The sequence below is a fragment of the Nematostella vectensis genome, chromosome 11 (assembly GCF_932526225.1).
Source record: "Nematostella vectensis chromosome 11, jaNemVect1.1, whole genome shotgun sequence".
NCBI classification, from domain to species: Eukaryota; Metazoa; Cnidaria; class Anthozoa; order Actiniaria; family Edwardsiidae; genus Nematostella; species Nematostella vectensis.
In genome coordinates, this window is record NC_064044.1 from 10,788,520 (window position 1) to 10,800,677 (window position 12,158).

The window sequence follows — 12,158 nt, forward strand, 5'->3', positions numbered from 1 at the left end:
TGGACCTTATAAGAGAACAGTACACAGACACTAAATCCCTTTCTGAGACACCACATGATTTTAGTTTTCTGAGTGCATAGAGACGACGGTTGCTTAGAGTTGAGAGGTCATGGAGTCAATTATTGATACGAGTTGCTGTCTGTGTGGCACAAGCTACGTTATAATGCAAGGGGAGGTTGTTATTTTATATATTACAATCTGACTAATCGATGAATGTAGTCACTCAGTTTTAAATGAGCAAAAGTTTAATACAGCACCGGTGAAACGAAGCTTTGAATTTATTATCTATTCATAAATTTCCTGTTGGGCATGCCCCTATACCCCCCCCCCCCCACCCCCTTGATTGGTCCATGACCGTTTGGAATCAGTCAACTTCAGGCCTGGATCCATCCTTGCAAAGAAATGTTCAGCATACAGTACTCACCATGTAGTCACCAGCACAAAACCTTGAAGTTACCAAGTCTTGACACGACTTGTACCTGAAATCAGAATATTCATAGGTTAGAGATCTACTTGTTCAAGGAACACAAAATAAATGGGAAAAGATCTGACAGATTGTTAGAATGTGATGAGCCAATCAAAAATCTATCCCAATCAATATCTTTCACATCTTGTACATGGACCTAACTTTAATTAACTTATTTGTTTTGTACGGTTTTGTATCTTTTATAATTTTGAATTCCTTGTAGTATTGGCAACTTTTGCAGTTGTTTCCATAAAGTTAGAAAAGTGCCAATTAACTCTTACCAAGCATCACTTGATTTCCCGTCCTCAAATCGCACATTTCCTCCTGTGTCAAGCTCGAGGAGTAACCGCTGTACCGTCATGTCCGACACAGACTTGACTTGTTGACAGCTCTCTTGGTAACACTGCTCAATTCTATAGAAAAATAAAAGTGTTATTCTACTTACAGTCGACTCTTCTTTAATCAGCGCCTCGTTATTATTAAGGCCTTGTTATTATGGACACCTCGCTATTAGGGACATCTCGTTTTTATAGACACCTCGCTTTAGCAGACACCTTGTTATTATGGGCGCCTAGTTATCATGAACAAAAACGATTCATGAAAAGAGATTAGGTGTGTCATTACTGATCATTTTGTGATTTTAGTGTTATTTCAGAAAGCTAAAAAAATTGTCAAACTAATGCAGGATAACCAAAATAGCCTAACAGATTCATTAAGGGACCGGAAATGAATAGAAATGGATTTAAAAAAAAAAATTCCTTTCAGATTTCGATACAGGATGAACATTTATACTTAAACTTTGAAATTGCATAGAATAATCAATTAGATCTTCTACAAATAATCCAATTCCAGAAATTCTTTCCTTTCTATTTATTTCCACGCTTTTTTTTCAACCAAGAACACTATTTTTAGTAGCAAATGTACAGGGAGGGGAAGGGAAGGGAAGGGAAGGGAAAGATACAGTCCCCCCCTGACCTAACCCATGATTTCCAATCAATAAACTCACTCTGTGCTCTGCTTTTCCCACTTTGCTATTCTGTTTGCCAGAGCTTGTTTCTTTATCTCATATTGATCATTGAGCTCTGTGAAAGAGGGTTTTGCAACCAGCTTCTTTGCACAGTCATCATCTTCGCCACTGCCATCACTCTCTTTGCCCTCATCTTTCTCATTGTCAGGGTTGTGTGCCTCCTCAAACGAACAATGAAATGCATTTTCTTGCTCCTTCTCGATCTATAAAAATAACAAAAACAATATAAACATACAAAGACAATATTTATAATAGCAATAATAATCATTTCATCCTTCTCAAAAATATTTTAGGAGCAGGTTATTGTGAGTTTTGAGGTGGTCTGGTTGAAAAAGACGCCCACTAACAAAACAAAAATAATATATTTTCCGTCTGGATGGAGACGGTCAAACATCCAGAGGAGGCGGGGGGTTTGGAGAAAGTTAATTATTAATAATATTGTTAACAACAATAATAATATTATAACCATCTTACCATTTTCAATAAACATATATACTGTAGCAATAGTATACCTCTTTAATGCAAGCGACAAGGACTGCAATGTGACTATGTGGAGTTGACTGTAAATCCTCCTTTTCCTGGAATAACTTGGATAGTAGGTCTGCTTTGTTTCGATGAAGTGTCTTCACTCTCATGTTGTAGTACATCTTCTTTTTGGAGACAGTGGCCTAAAAAAAACATAAAAAACACACAATGTTTAAAGTCTGTTTCTCTGGTAAACCAATAACCCCCTCCTACAAGATACAGCCTTTGTCAAATTGACCAAAATTGAATTGGTGTAGGAGAGAGCTTCAATCATCAAAGCTTATCAAATTCCAGCTTTTCTGTGTAACCAGTACACCAAGAGCAGTACAAAAGTGCAGGTTATCTTAATCTTCTGATCATCATATTTAGCTGAGAATTCCAACTTCTCTTTGTGACCAGTGGACAGAGAACTAACACTCTGTTGATAACCAGTTAACAGCTGTTCTTAAGAGGGGGAATTGTATTACCATTTCATATCTTAGCCCCCCCGCTTAGTCACACAAACCAGGGAGTTGCACATAGCATCCATTTCCATTGGCTAATAGGTGAATTGCACTAAGAAATCATGTAATTTTTGGGAAGTATCTAACAAGCCCAAGTTTTTTCTTTGCTGTCAAGCATGACAGCTGCAGCCACTTTCTGTATTTATTTTGATGTGAGTTTCCCAATCAAAAAGACTTATTATTTCCAAGAGCAAGTCGCCTACCCAGTTAAGTAATTGAGATAATTTCAACCAGACTTTAATTGTGGATTGTTATTTTATAGTTTTCTCATAAGGAGAAAATTAAAATGTAAAGAATTACAGTACAAAGGAGTGGACTTCTTTTAAAGGTACCTCAGCCAGCTCTTTCAGTGCCTTGTTATCAACGTCATATGAGTCAAGCCTCGTCAGCTTTGGGAGATGGAACAACAGGTGTGTGGCATAGTTGCACAGGAGGGAGACTGGGTTAGGGCCGTACGTAGGGTCTTTAAGGCTCAGGGATTTCAGGTGAGGAAGATGAACAAGATTGGTGAGGTCCTGTAAATAAAGGGGGAAAATATTGCTGTCAGAGTCAATGGAGAATAACAAAGGTACAAGTTCTGAAGCCCAGTGGCAACATCAGCTGGTATTGCTAGTCTTGTTCGACTGCCATCAAGACAAAGGCCAACACCACATAACTTCTTTGTTGCACCTAGATGACTGTGCAGTTGACACACCAACCCAATCAAAATTTGTTAACTTGTAGTTGTCACATAAAAACCGCATCGTCACCAGTTTACTTCCGGAGGTCAGACGGAAACTCAACCGTTAAAAAACAAAAGAATATTTTAAAATCCGAGATTTTTAACACGCCATCCCACTCTAAATTATCAATCACATCCACAAAGAAACTTTCAATAGACACACTGCTTTAAATATTTTGAAATATTTTTCGCGTTTTCCATTAAAAATCATCGGGTATTTTTACATAGTGTAATCGACCGGAAGTAAACTGGTGACAATGCAGCTTTAAGTCTATTATTACATTAAATGTTGACAATTTCTTAACAGTACATATTGCTAATTTACCATTTTTTAAAGACAAACACAAAGAAATCCATAAACATTTAAACACATTTAAAGGATAAGACTGATTATGCAGCAGCTTTTACAGTTTATGCATTCAAATGCAAACTGACTTTAAATGAGCCGATCCTGTTTGCTGATAGGTCCAGAACTTCTAGATGAGTGTTACGTTGAAGTGTATCTCCTGAAAAGGGATTTAATGATGTATAAGTCAGTAAAACTTGTTTACTTCAAACAAAGATTTAAGATATGGAACTGCGGATTTGAAAAGTCATGCAGATAATTTACAACACAACCAGCAAAAAGTGAAAAGTGGAGATATGTATGGATTGTTGGCTCCAAATAATTACATCATGAGTAATTCAAACAGTTATATAACAAGTTTCAAGTTTTAGTTGTCTAAACTCTCGCTTCTGATTTGTCAGAAGTATAAACATTTCAGATAAATTTTTGGTTTACTGCAGTACTTTTCTGAAGTCAGATAGGTGCGACTTTCTTGCCTTTGACTACCTTATTACACTTAATTTTGGTGTCACTTTTATTTGGCAATTTTAAAAGATTCGTGAAAATGAAGTAACACGAAAAAAATTACAGTAAGTGTCTCAAAAATTAGGATACGCAAAAATTAAGTGAGCACACAAGAAGCCTTTGGGGGAATATTGGCTGTTTAATAAGCTTTATGGAAACACCTTGTCTTTTTAGTCATAAAATGCACATATAGTTTGGTAGAGTTGAGTTGGACTTGTATTTATAGATTTTTATTAAAGCTAAATTTAGCCAACGCATCTTTTTGTTACAAACTGTTTCAGGTTTAATTTTTAAAAGCACATTTTAAATCCACTTGTTTTGCTTGATTTTATTACCCCAAAATCGCGAAAAGAAAGTGATTTGTTTTTTTTTTAGGAAAATTGCGAAAATAAAGTCTCGTGAAATATCGCCATCTCAAAATTGCAAAATTTTGACAACCCAAAAATGAAGTACATTAAGGCATATCAAACACAACCTCAAAGTTGAATCAAAGAAAAAGCTTAACAAACTCATTTTTTCAAATTATCTAGTACATACCTATTGAGGTGATTTTGTTGGATGCTAGATTAAGATCAGTGAGCTGAGCCAGTGATTCAAGACCCTGGAAACAAAAATGCAAACTTCAAAGATCATGATTTTGTATTACACATCACACCTACAGGTTACCCAGGCATAGTATTATTAGTGAGGGAGAGATTCTTAAAAACATTGGTGCGAAGATTGAAGGTTAGCTTCTTATAATTCCACTCAAGCATTAAGGGTTTCAAATATAAAGAGACACACTTTAAGGTTACAGTAATCAATTATTATTGAGAATGAAATTCAATAAAATTTAAAGAAAATTGCGAACATACAAAGAGCACAGGCCTGTACCCAGGATTTTTCTTGGGGGGGGGGGGGTTCGAAGTCGAAAAAAGTGGACCTAATTTTTCCGGGTTGGGGGAGGGGGGGAGATCTCTGATAAAAATCTAACCAACTCAGAAAGAACAAAAATGTATTTTTTTATGCGTTTGCAATGTCTCAGGACGTTTATTGTCGAATTTGGCTACATACCAGTGTGATCTTGCCTATGATTTTGAGTTATGTCCACAAACTACAAATAGCACGTCTATTGAGAACAAAAAGTGGACTTTCGGCCATTGTGGGGAGGTGTGTTCGCACCCCCTGCACCCCCCCCCCCTGGGTACGGGCCTGGAGCAGTCAGCAAAACTTTTACATGCCATTGAGATTCCATGGTTTCAAGCCAAATTCAGGAATTGTATTTACTGGAATTCCCCCTACAAAGTAGTAGAGTAGTATTCACTGGCATTTTACGGCTTTTATTTCACCTCAATTGCCTGAATGTTGTTGCTGTTGAGCCAAAGCACAGTCAGTCTTGTGAGGCTGGAAAGGTTTTCAATCTTGGAGATGTGGTTATCATAGAAATAAACCTTCTTCAGATTGGTGCACTTGTCAATTCCAGACAGTTCCTGGAAATAAAGATGATAATGTCAATGGTAGTTATCATTTAGTCATAATACAAATGTTTACGTTTAGATGCATTACTCCACAAAGGCATTGCTATAACATAAATGAAACTACTTGTATTTTACTGCATACGACATCACACATCTATCTATTTTGGAAAGGTCACATGTTTCTCAGTCCACACTGGTTAAAAAACTTAAGCTAAATCTCAATTCATGGAGTCTGAAACTTCGAAATTAGGTTTAAAGGGGAGAGTTAAGTTATGTTTCATGGACTGGCAATCCGTGGATGATTTCACTATTCTCGATAGTGAAAACTGGCCGAATATTGTCTCACAAAAAAACCTTTAATACCCTAGATAATGGCAGGGAAATGTTCTTCCCAAGGCAAGATCCAGACCTGTATTTTATGGCTGTATTTTTTCTGATATACTTAAATAATGCATTCAGAACTATCTTTTTAAAGGCTGCATTCAGAGATTTCTTAAGGCTACATTTAAACATAGCTTAAGCTAGCATTCAGACATACCTTAAGGCTACATTCAGATACACATAATTCTGTCAAATGTGGCAAACAGTCCAGGTTTTGTAGTACTTCAATTTCCTGGCCAATCAATGTCAGCACTTGAAGTCCAGGGAAGAGTTCCATACCAGAGATGCGTGGAAATCCAGAGAAAAACATTTCAAGTGTGTGAATCTTTTTACTTGACTGGCCCTTCTTGAGCTTCTCATAATTGATTCCATTTGCAGTACACTGTGAATAAATTTATGCAGTCATCCACAGTCATATCTTCAGTATGACATTATTTTCTGGAGTGCCATTTAATGATTTTTTTGGTCTTTGGTCAGGCACTTGTATTAAAAAGGGGGCACCTATTTAGGAAGGGGGAACTTATTTCATTTTGGTAAAAATACTAGCGACTGAATTGATTGAGAACAAATGTTTATTTGTGATAAACTGAGACATCAGTTAAAATGTGTTTAGATTTGATTGTTTCAATGACAATATTGTCTCTTCAAAGGGAGGGAAGGGGCACTTATTAAGGAGGGGGTGCTTAAACATCAAAATTTAAAATCAAAGGAAGGCGCTTATTGGGGAGGAGGCATTTAGAAGGAGGGCGCTTATTCAAATCACTTCAGTACAATAAGTAATAAAACACATTTTTTTTTAAACTGATGGTCCAATAAATCAGCTGGCCAATCTGTCAAGCTCGCTTCCCCTGAAAAGATAGAGCTTCTTATACCTTCTAGGCATAACAGTACATGAACAAGGATTAAGATAAATAAAATAAACACAAATCATAAAGAAGATAAAAAAAATTGGTTTCAAAGGTTTAGGAAAATGTATGTTTCAAGAGTTAGAGTTCTGTTAGATTGTTTTGTTTCCAAGCACATGCAAGTGTAAATCATTTTACTTATCATGCAAATTTATTTATTAATTAGAAAATAAAGGCTTTAAAAGGCCTTTTTTCACTACAGAAGGAAGCAGAGATGGAGAAGGAACAAGAGATGTTAGATGCTTACACCTTGGAATATTGGTGCCAAGGAGATGCGAGCTGAGAAGGAAAGAACAGAATGGTCCTTCTCTTCCTCCTTTGCTTGAAATTCCCTTCAAGTTGATTTAAAAATGCAAGTAAGCTCTTACAACTTTGTTTTCTTCTCTTTCTCTGTTTCCTTCTGTAGTGAAAAGCTCCCTTTAGCATTACTGCATTAGCCAAGTGGTTTTATCACACAATATTTACCAGGTCCCTGACATGGTCATCTTTCCCTTTAGGGCAGGGTGATTTTTTATGTGATGAAGCGGCTGGTTTTACCTAGATTAATGATTAGGATGAGAACATGAAAAATAATGTGTGGTGAATTGGCTCTGCTTTAAACTGTGTTAAATTATTTTACTACTTTCTTATGTTTACTAGTTGCCTAAAAGATCTCCTCCAATCACATTACACCTCTCATAGTATCAAAATCTATTTGTTGGATCATTTTTTTGTTGCAAATATTATTTTAAACCACTGGACCAATTTTTGTACAAAAAATTGAAAGAAAGTTTTTTTCACCCTCGACTGGGAGATTTCTATGTATTGTCATCTTTACGTGGTTGTTACAAGTTTTTGGTACAAAAGCAAGGAAATATTATCTAGAATATTAAGACCAGGGGATTTCCTCCAAAATTTTTAGACTCCCACTTAATTCCAGTGGCTGAAAGCTGCTAGTCTTGTGTTGATGATGAAATGTTGATGAACTTCACTTTAATCTAATCAATTTTACACTTTTGCCTGAATTATTTTACCCTGGTATTTAACCTTGCATTTTATTTTTAGTGTAGTTACACTGTATCCTAAATGTTTTTCTTTATTGGTATGTTTACCTGTGGTATTTTTGGTAGTTTATCAAATATATGTGCCCTGTGTACATTTTCTCAGTATTCTCTGTTAGACTAACTCTTCCGTGCTATTTTGTGTTTTCTTCTTAATAACTACTATTTCCCTACTTAGCCAAGAAATACCTCAACTGCTCCCTTCCTGAGCTCGTAAAGACGTGAGAAAAAAAAAGAAACAACAAAAACAAGATAAGGAATCACACACACAAACAAAACACGTTTCGTTACCAATTCCTGCACCGGGTCTTCCTCTTCGTCCAAGCCAGAGCTGGAACAATTAGAGCTCTTCATGTTAATTTAGCTCACGTCCATTTTAGCTCAGTTTATTCTAAGTATTTTTATCTCGTTCTTGAAAGAGATACGGGTTCCCGCCATCGAACGGCGGCCATCTTGGATTTCTGGACTGTACTCAGAAAGACGAGATCTGGTTGGTTCGTTAGTTGCCGAGGCAATACGGTAAGAGATCACGTGGTAATGCACCGGTACCCAATGTCTCCTACAGAAATATTTTGTGGATTTAATTTAAAAATATTTGTTCGAATGATTTTTTATCGGGCTATCATTACATATTTTTTCAGTCTTAATTCTTATCTATTTTATAATGTTTATTTGATTTACAGCATCTCAGAAAGTCCCTCCTGCGGCCACCCGCGTAAAGTCCCAACTCAAGTGGCAGGCGTCTCACGCGCATACTTCAAGCAAGGCATTATTCACCGCACTTTCCAAAACAAACACAATACAACGCTATACACGAAGTATCATTATAAGGCGTGCGCTGGAGAACGTTCGAGTCGCAAACATGGCAGGTATCTTGTCTCGTTGCACGCGGTTTGCTGTTGTCCTTCCTAGAGTTTTCGGGGCTTCAGCCAGGTCTGCTACCTCGTACGTGAACACAGAGCAAAAGGGAAAAGTCCTTGTGGTCTCCATCGCTCGCCCTGAGAAGCGGAACGCGATTAATAGCGAAACTGCAGACCAACTCTCCGAGACCTTCCGACATTTTGAGATCGATGATTCGGTGAATGTCGCAGTGCTGACGGGAAAGGGAGGAAATTTTTGCGCGGGTTCAGATCTGCAGGAGCTTGCACAGAAAGATGCTGAGACCTACATGAAATCTTTCTACCCGCCTGGGGAGGGAGACGGCCCGATGGTAAGCGATAGACAATTTTGTCCACCATAAGAAAGCGGTAAACAACAACTTGTTTTTATTCAGTCATGTACTTATCACGCACTTCAATGAGCTCGAATCCCTAATTCCCATTGTTTTGATATTTCGGCTATTGTTTGCTTCACTGGGTTTCACGCCTAAAGATGGCAATATATATACCCACGTATGTGCATCGGTTTCTTCTTAAATTGATTGGATTGTTTAAAATGCTTAACAATAATAAAGTTGTTTTTTTTTTAAATATTAATCGTATCCTCCAGATGTCTGTTACCTTTAACTTATGACTCCAAACATTTGTTCTTTATTAAATACTTACTGACAAGTAAAACACGCTTATAACCATATCTTTCAGTCCTTCTAGACCACCAAATAAGGCATCTTCCCCAAAATTTGGATGTGCTCACAAGTTTATTGCAAAAATTTGCCAGCACACAAATCTAACAGGGTTATCACCTTCTCATTTATCCCCTCCCCCCTCCATTTCTCTTTTGAGAAATTTGCTTCTACTGAAAAATAAAATGTACAGGCCTATTGTAGGGGTGTGTATGTGGATGGGGGGGGGGGGGGGGGGGGGGGGAACTCCCAGATCTGTACCAAATCAAATGTCTCTATTGTTTTTTCTTTAAACTTTCTTATGGTATTTCATGTTCTCGTGTTTATTTGTTGTTGTTTATCTAGTGCCCCCCAGTACTCATGTTTATTTGTTTTTGTTGTTTATCTAGGGTCCCACCAGGCTGAAGCTAACCAAGCCAGTTATTGGTGCAATTCAGGGCTATGCAGTTGGAGGGGGACTGGAACTTGCCTTACTCTGTGACCTGCGTGTATGCGAGGAAGACTCAGTCTTTGGATTCTTCAACCGGAGATTTGGTAATTTTTATGTTTTGTGCAGTTGGTTGAAAAAGTCCTTAAACTATATTTTGGTGTGTTTACAGCCTTCTCAAAATGATGTTGAGGAGCAGGTCATTCTTAGTTTGGGTGCTGAAGGTTTCTTTTTCCTTGTCAGTAGCAAAAAAAAAATAAGATAATTTCTGTCTGGATGGAGACACTCAAACCTCCAGAGAAGGTGGCTCATTGAGCCAGTAACTGGCAGGTTTTGAGAAGGCTGCAAGGCAAAGAGAATGGGTGCAAAACGTACTCAAGATTCAGGATGGCAGAGAGTCTAAAGAAAAAAGATGGAAGCGCGTGCTAAAATCTTGAGTTTGTGCCATTGTAGACTCTCCACGGTTGTGAATCTTAAGGTGCCTTATAGGGCGATAAGGGATATTTTCACAAAATCCTGTGCTCAAAATTTTGCCCCCCCCCCCCTCAAATCCAAGCCCCAAAATCGTGACCCCCCTAACCGTAGGCCCAAATATTTGCATCCCCCCCCCACCACCAGATCCACTTTTATATTAGAATATTATATGTCTTTAAAACCACAGAGACTTATACGGTGGCACAGAGATAAACAACAAATATCTGTTGCTAGAAAACAGTACTGTATTCGTTTTGTTAAACTGATTAGAACGGGCAGCTTTGTCTATCAACCATGAGAGGGTTTCTCAAAATTTACCTATATAAAGGAAAGATTGGTACCTGAACAATATGGGACTAGCTGTACAATAGTAGGAAACATTGTGAACTGAATAAAATTTACATTTTGAAGAATGACTCTCTTGCTCAGTTTTATATTAAAACCAGACTTAAATTCTGTGCCTAAAAAAATGTGACCCCCCTTTTAATATGGTGTGACCCCCCTAAATTGGCACCCAAAAAATGTAGCCCCCCTACATATTTGCTAGCCCCCCCCCCTTACCCCCCAGTAATAAATGACTGCTCCCTAAGAATGTATGCAAGCCCCGCATCAAATGTATTATATGTATGTTTCAACATTCTTATCTTCTATCAGGTGTACCATTAGTTGATGGAGGTGCCGTCCGTCTGCCCTACCTTATTGGTCTGTCCCGTGCACTGGACCTAATCATGACTGGACGTGCTGTCAAAGCCCAAGAGGCTATTGAAATTGGCCTTGTAAACCGTGTTGTGCCGAAAGGAAAGGCCATAGAGGAAGCGATTAAAATTGCAGAGAAGATCTCGCGATTCCCACAGGAGTCCCTCAAGGCTGACCGCAAAACAGCATTCTACTCCACATTCAATGCTGACTCGTTCTACGATGCATTGACATATGAATATCGCAAGGGAGTGAAGATACCAATTGTGAGAGATGCCATAGCCGGTGCCCAACAGTTCCAACAGGGGATGGGAAAGAAGGGTTCATTCGATGAGTGGTAATCTGTCAAACATTCTGCATCATTCTTGATGTGCATGCTAGATTTTTTTTTTGCTTTCGTAGAAAGAAATGTTTTTGTATGTAAGAAACATGATTTATAAAATTAATTATCATTAAGATTATACAATGCTAATCTGTACTTGTTGCAAGTAGATATAAATGAAACAAAAATGCATCTCAAAAAGGCATGCACTTTAAAAGTAAGGTAAAGACAAAACCACACCTTATACTGCACACATCCTAGATCTGGAAGGAAATTGATAAAACTATGCCTTAGTTATAAAAATCTCTTTTATAATGCTGTTTGTTTTGAAACCCTAAAGTATTTATAGTATATAAAAATATAAGACACTTTCATATATATTAGACACTTACATATATATGTAACTATCCAAGTAAATAATGTTTTTAATAAGTTTTAGTGGAAGGGATGCAACTAAAAGCAATGCTCTCATAGTTTAAACAAACCAAACACTGTTCGTTGCCTATATAGATATGTACTCTATGGATAGACTATAATACATGTTATAAATGTCCAACCATGAAATAAACTGTTTAAATTATAGTTTTCAATTTTTTTTTTGTCATTTTTCTGGCTCTATCACAGGCTTACCAACCTCTCAGTCAGTCTCCAGTCAATCCCAGTTACTAGCTTAAATACTTTAACATTGAAAAAAGTTGAGGGATTCCGCATTTGTGCAAATGTTAGAAATACCCCTTATTCTGAATAAACACACATCACAAGCAATGAGTTTGTTGTGATCTTTATTCCAGGATACAAGACAG

The 12,158-nt window shown here is 37.4% G+C and overlaps 2 protein-coding genes across 6 annotated transcripts in view; one reads left to right on the forward strand and one right to left on the reverse strand.

Annotated features, from left to right (window-relative positions):
- Positions 1-8,364, reverse strand: part of LOC5502718 (leucine-rich repeat-containing protein 9) — a 49,580-nt gene extending 41,216 nt beyond the window's left edge. For 3 of the 5 annotated variants that reach the window (XR_007314168.1, XR_007314169.1, XM_048734387.1), the window contains exons 1-11: positions 8,167-8,357; positions 7,301-7,372; positions 6,088-6,312; positions 5,421-5,561; positions 4,630-4,693; positions 3,678-3,748; positions 2,854-3,036; positions 2,006-2,161; positions 1,473-1,696; positions 748-879; positions 425-479 (exon numbers count right to left, since the gene is read on the reverse strand). Coding sequence is in view for 3 of the 5 variants with exons in the window: in XM_048734387.1 (XP_048590344.1) it covers positions 425-479; positions 748-879; positions 1,473-1,696; positions 2,006-2,161; positions 2,854-3,036; positions 3,678-3,748; positions 4,630-4,693; positions 5,421-5,561; positions 6,088-6,312; positions 7,301-7,372; positions 8,167-8,229 (1,386 nt within the window). In the remaining 2 variants the exon portion in view is untranslated. Of the gene's footprint in view, positions 1-424; positions 480-747; positions 880-1,472; positions 1,697-2,005; positions 2,162-2,853; positions 3,037-3,677; positions 3,749-4,629; positions 4,694-5,420; positions 5,562-6,087; positions 6,313-7,300; positions 7,373-8,166 lie in introns of all 5 variants that reach the window. The other 2 variants (XM_048734385.1, XM_048734386.1) reach the window with 2 other exon arrangements.
- Positions 8,365-8,686: 322 nt separating this feature from the next.
- LOC5502716 (2,3-dehydroadipyl-CoA hydratase) lies at positions 8,687-11,945 on the forward strand. Its single transcript, XM_001623829.3, has 3 exons — positions 8,687-9,085; positions 9,826-9,970; positions 10,992-11,945. The coding sequence occupies exons 1-3, from the start codon at positions 8,738-8,740 to the stop codon at positions 11,372-11,374; spliced, it is 876 nt and encodes a 291-aa protein (XP_001623879.1). The 5' UTR covers positions 8,687-8,737; the 3' UTR covers positions 11,375-11,945.
- The last annotated feature ends 213 nt before the right edge of the window (positions 11,946-12,158 follow it).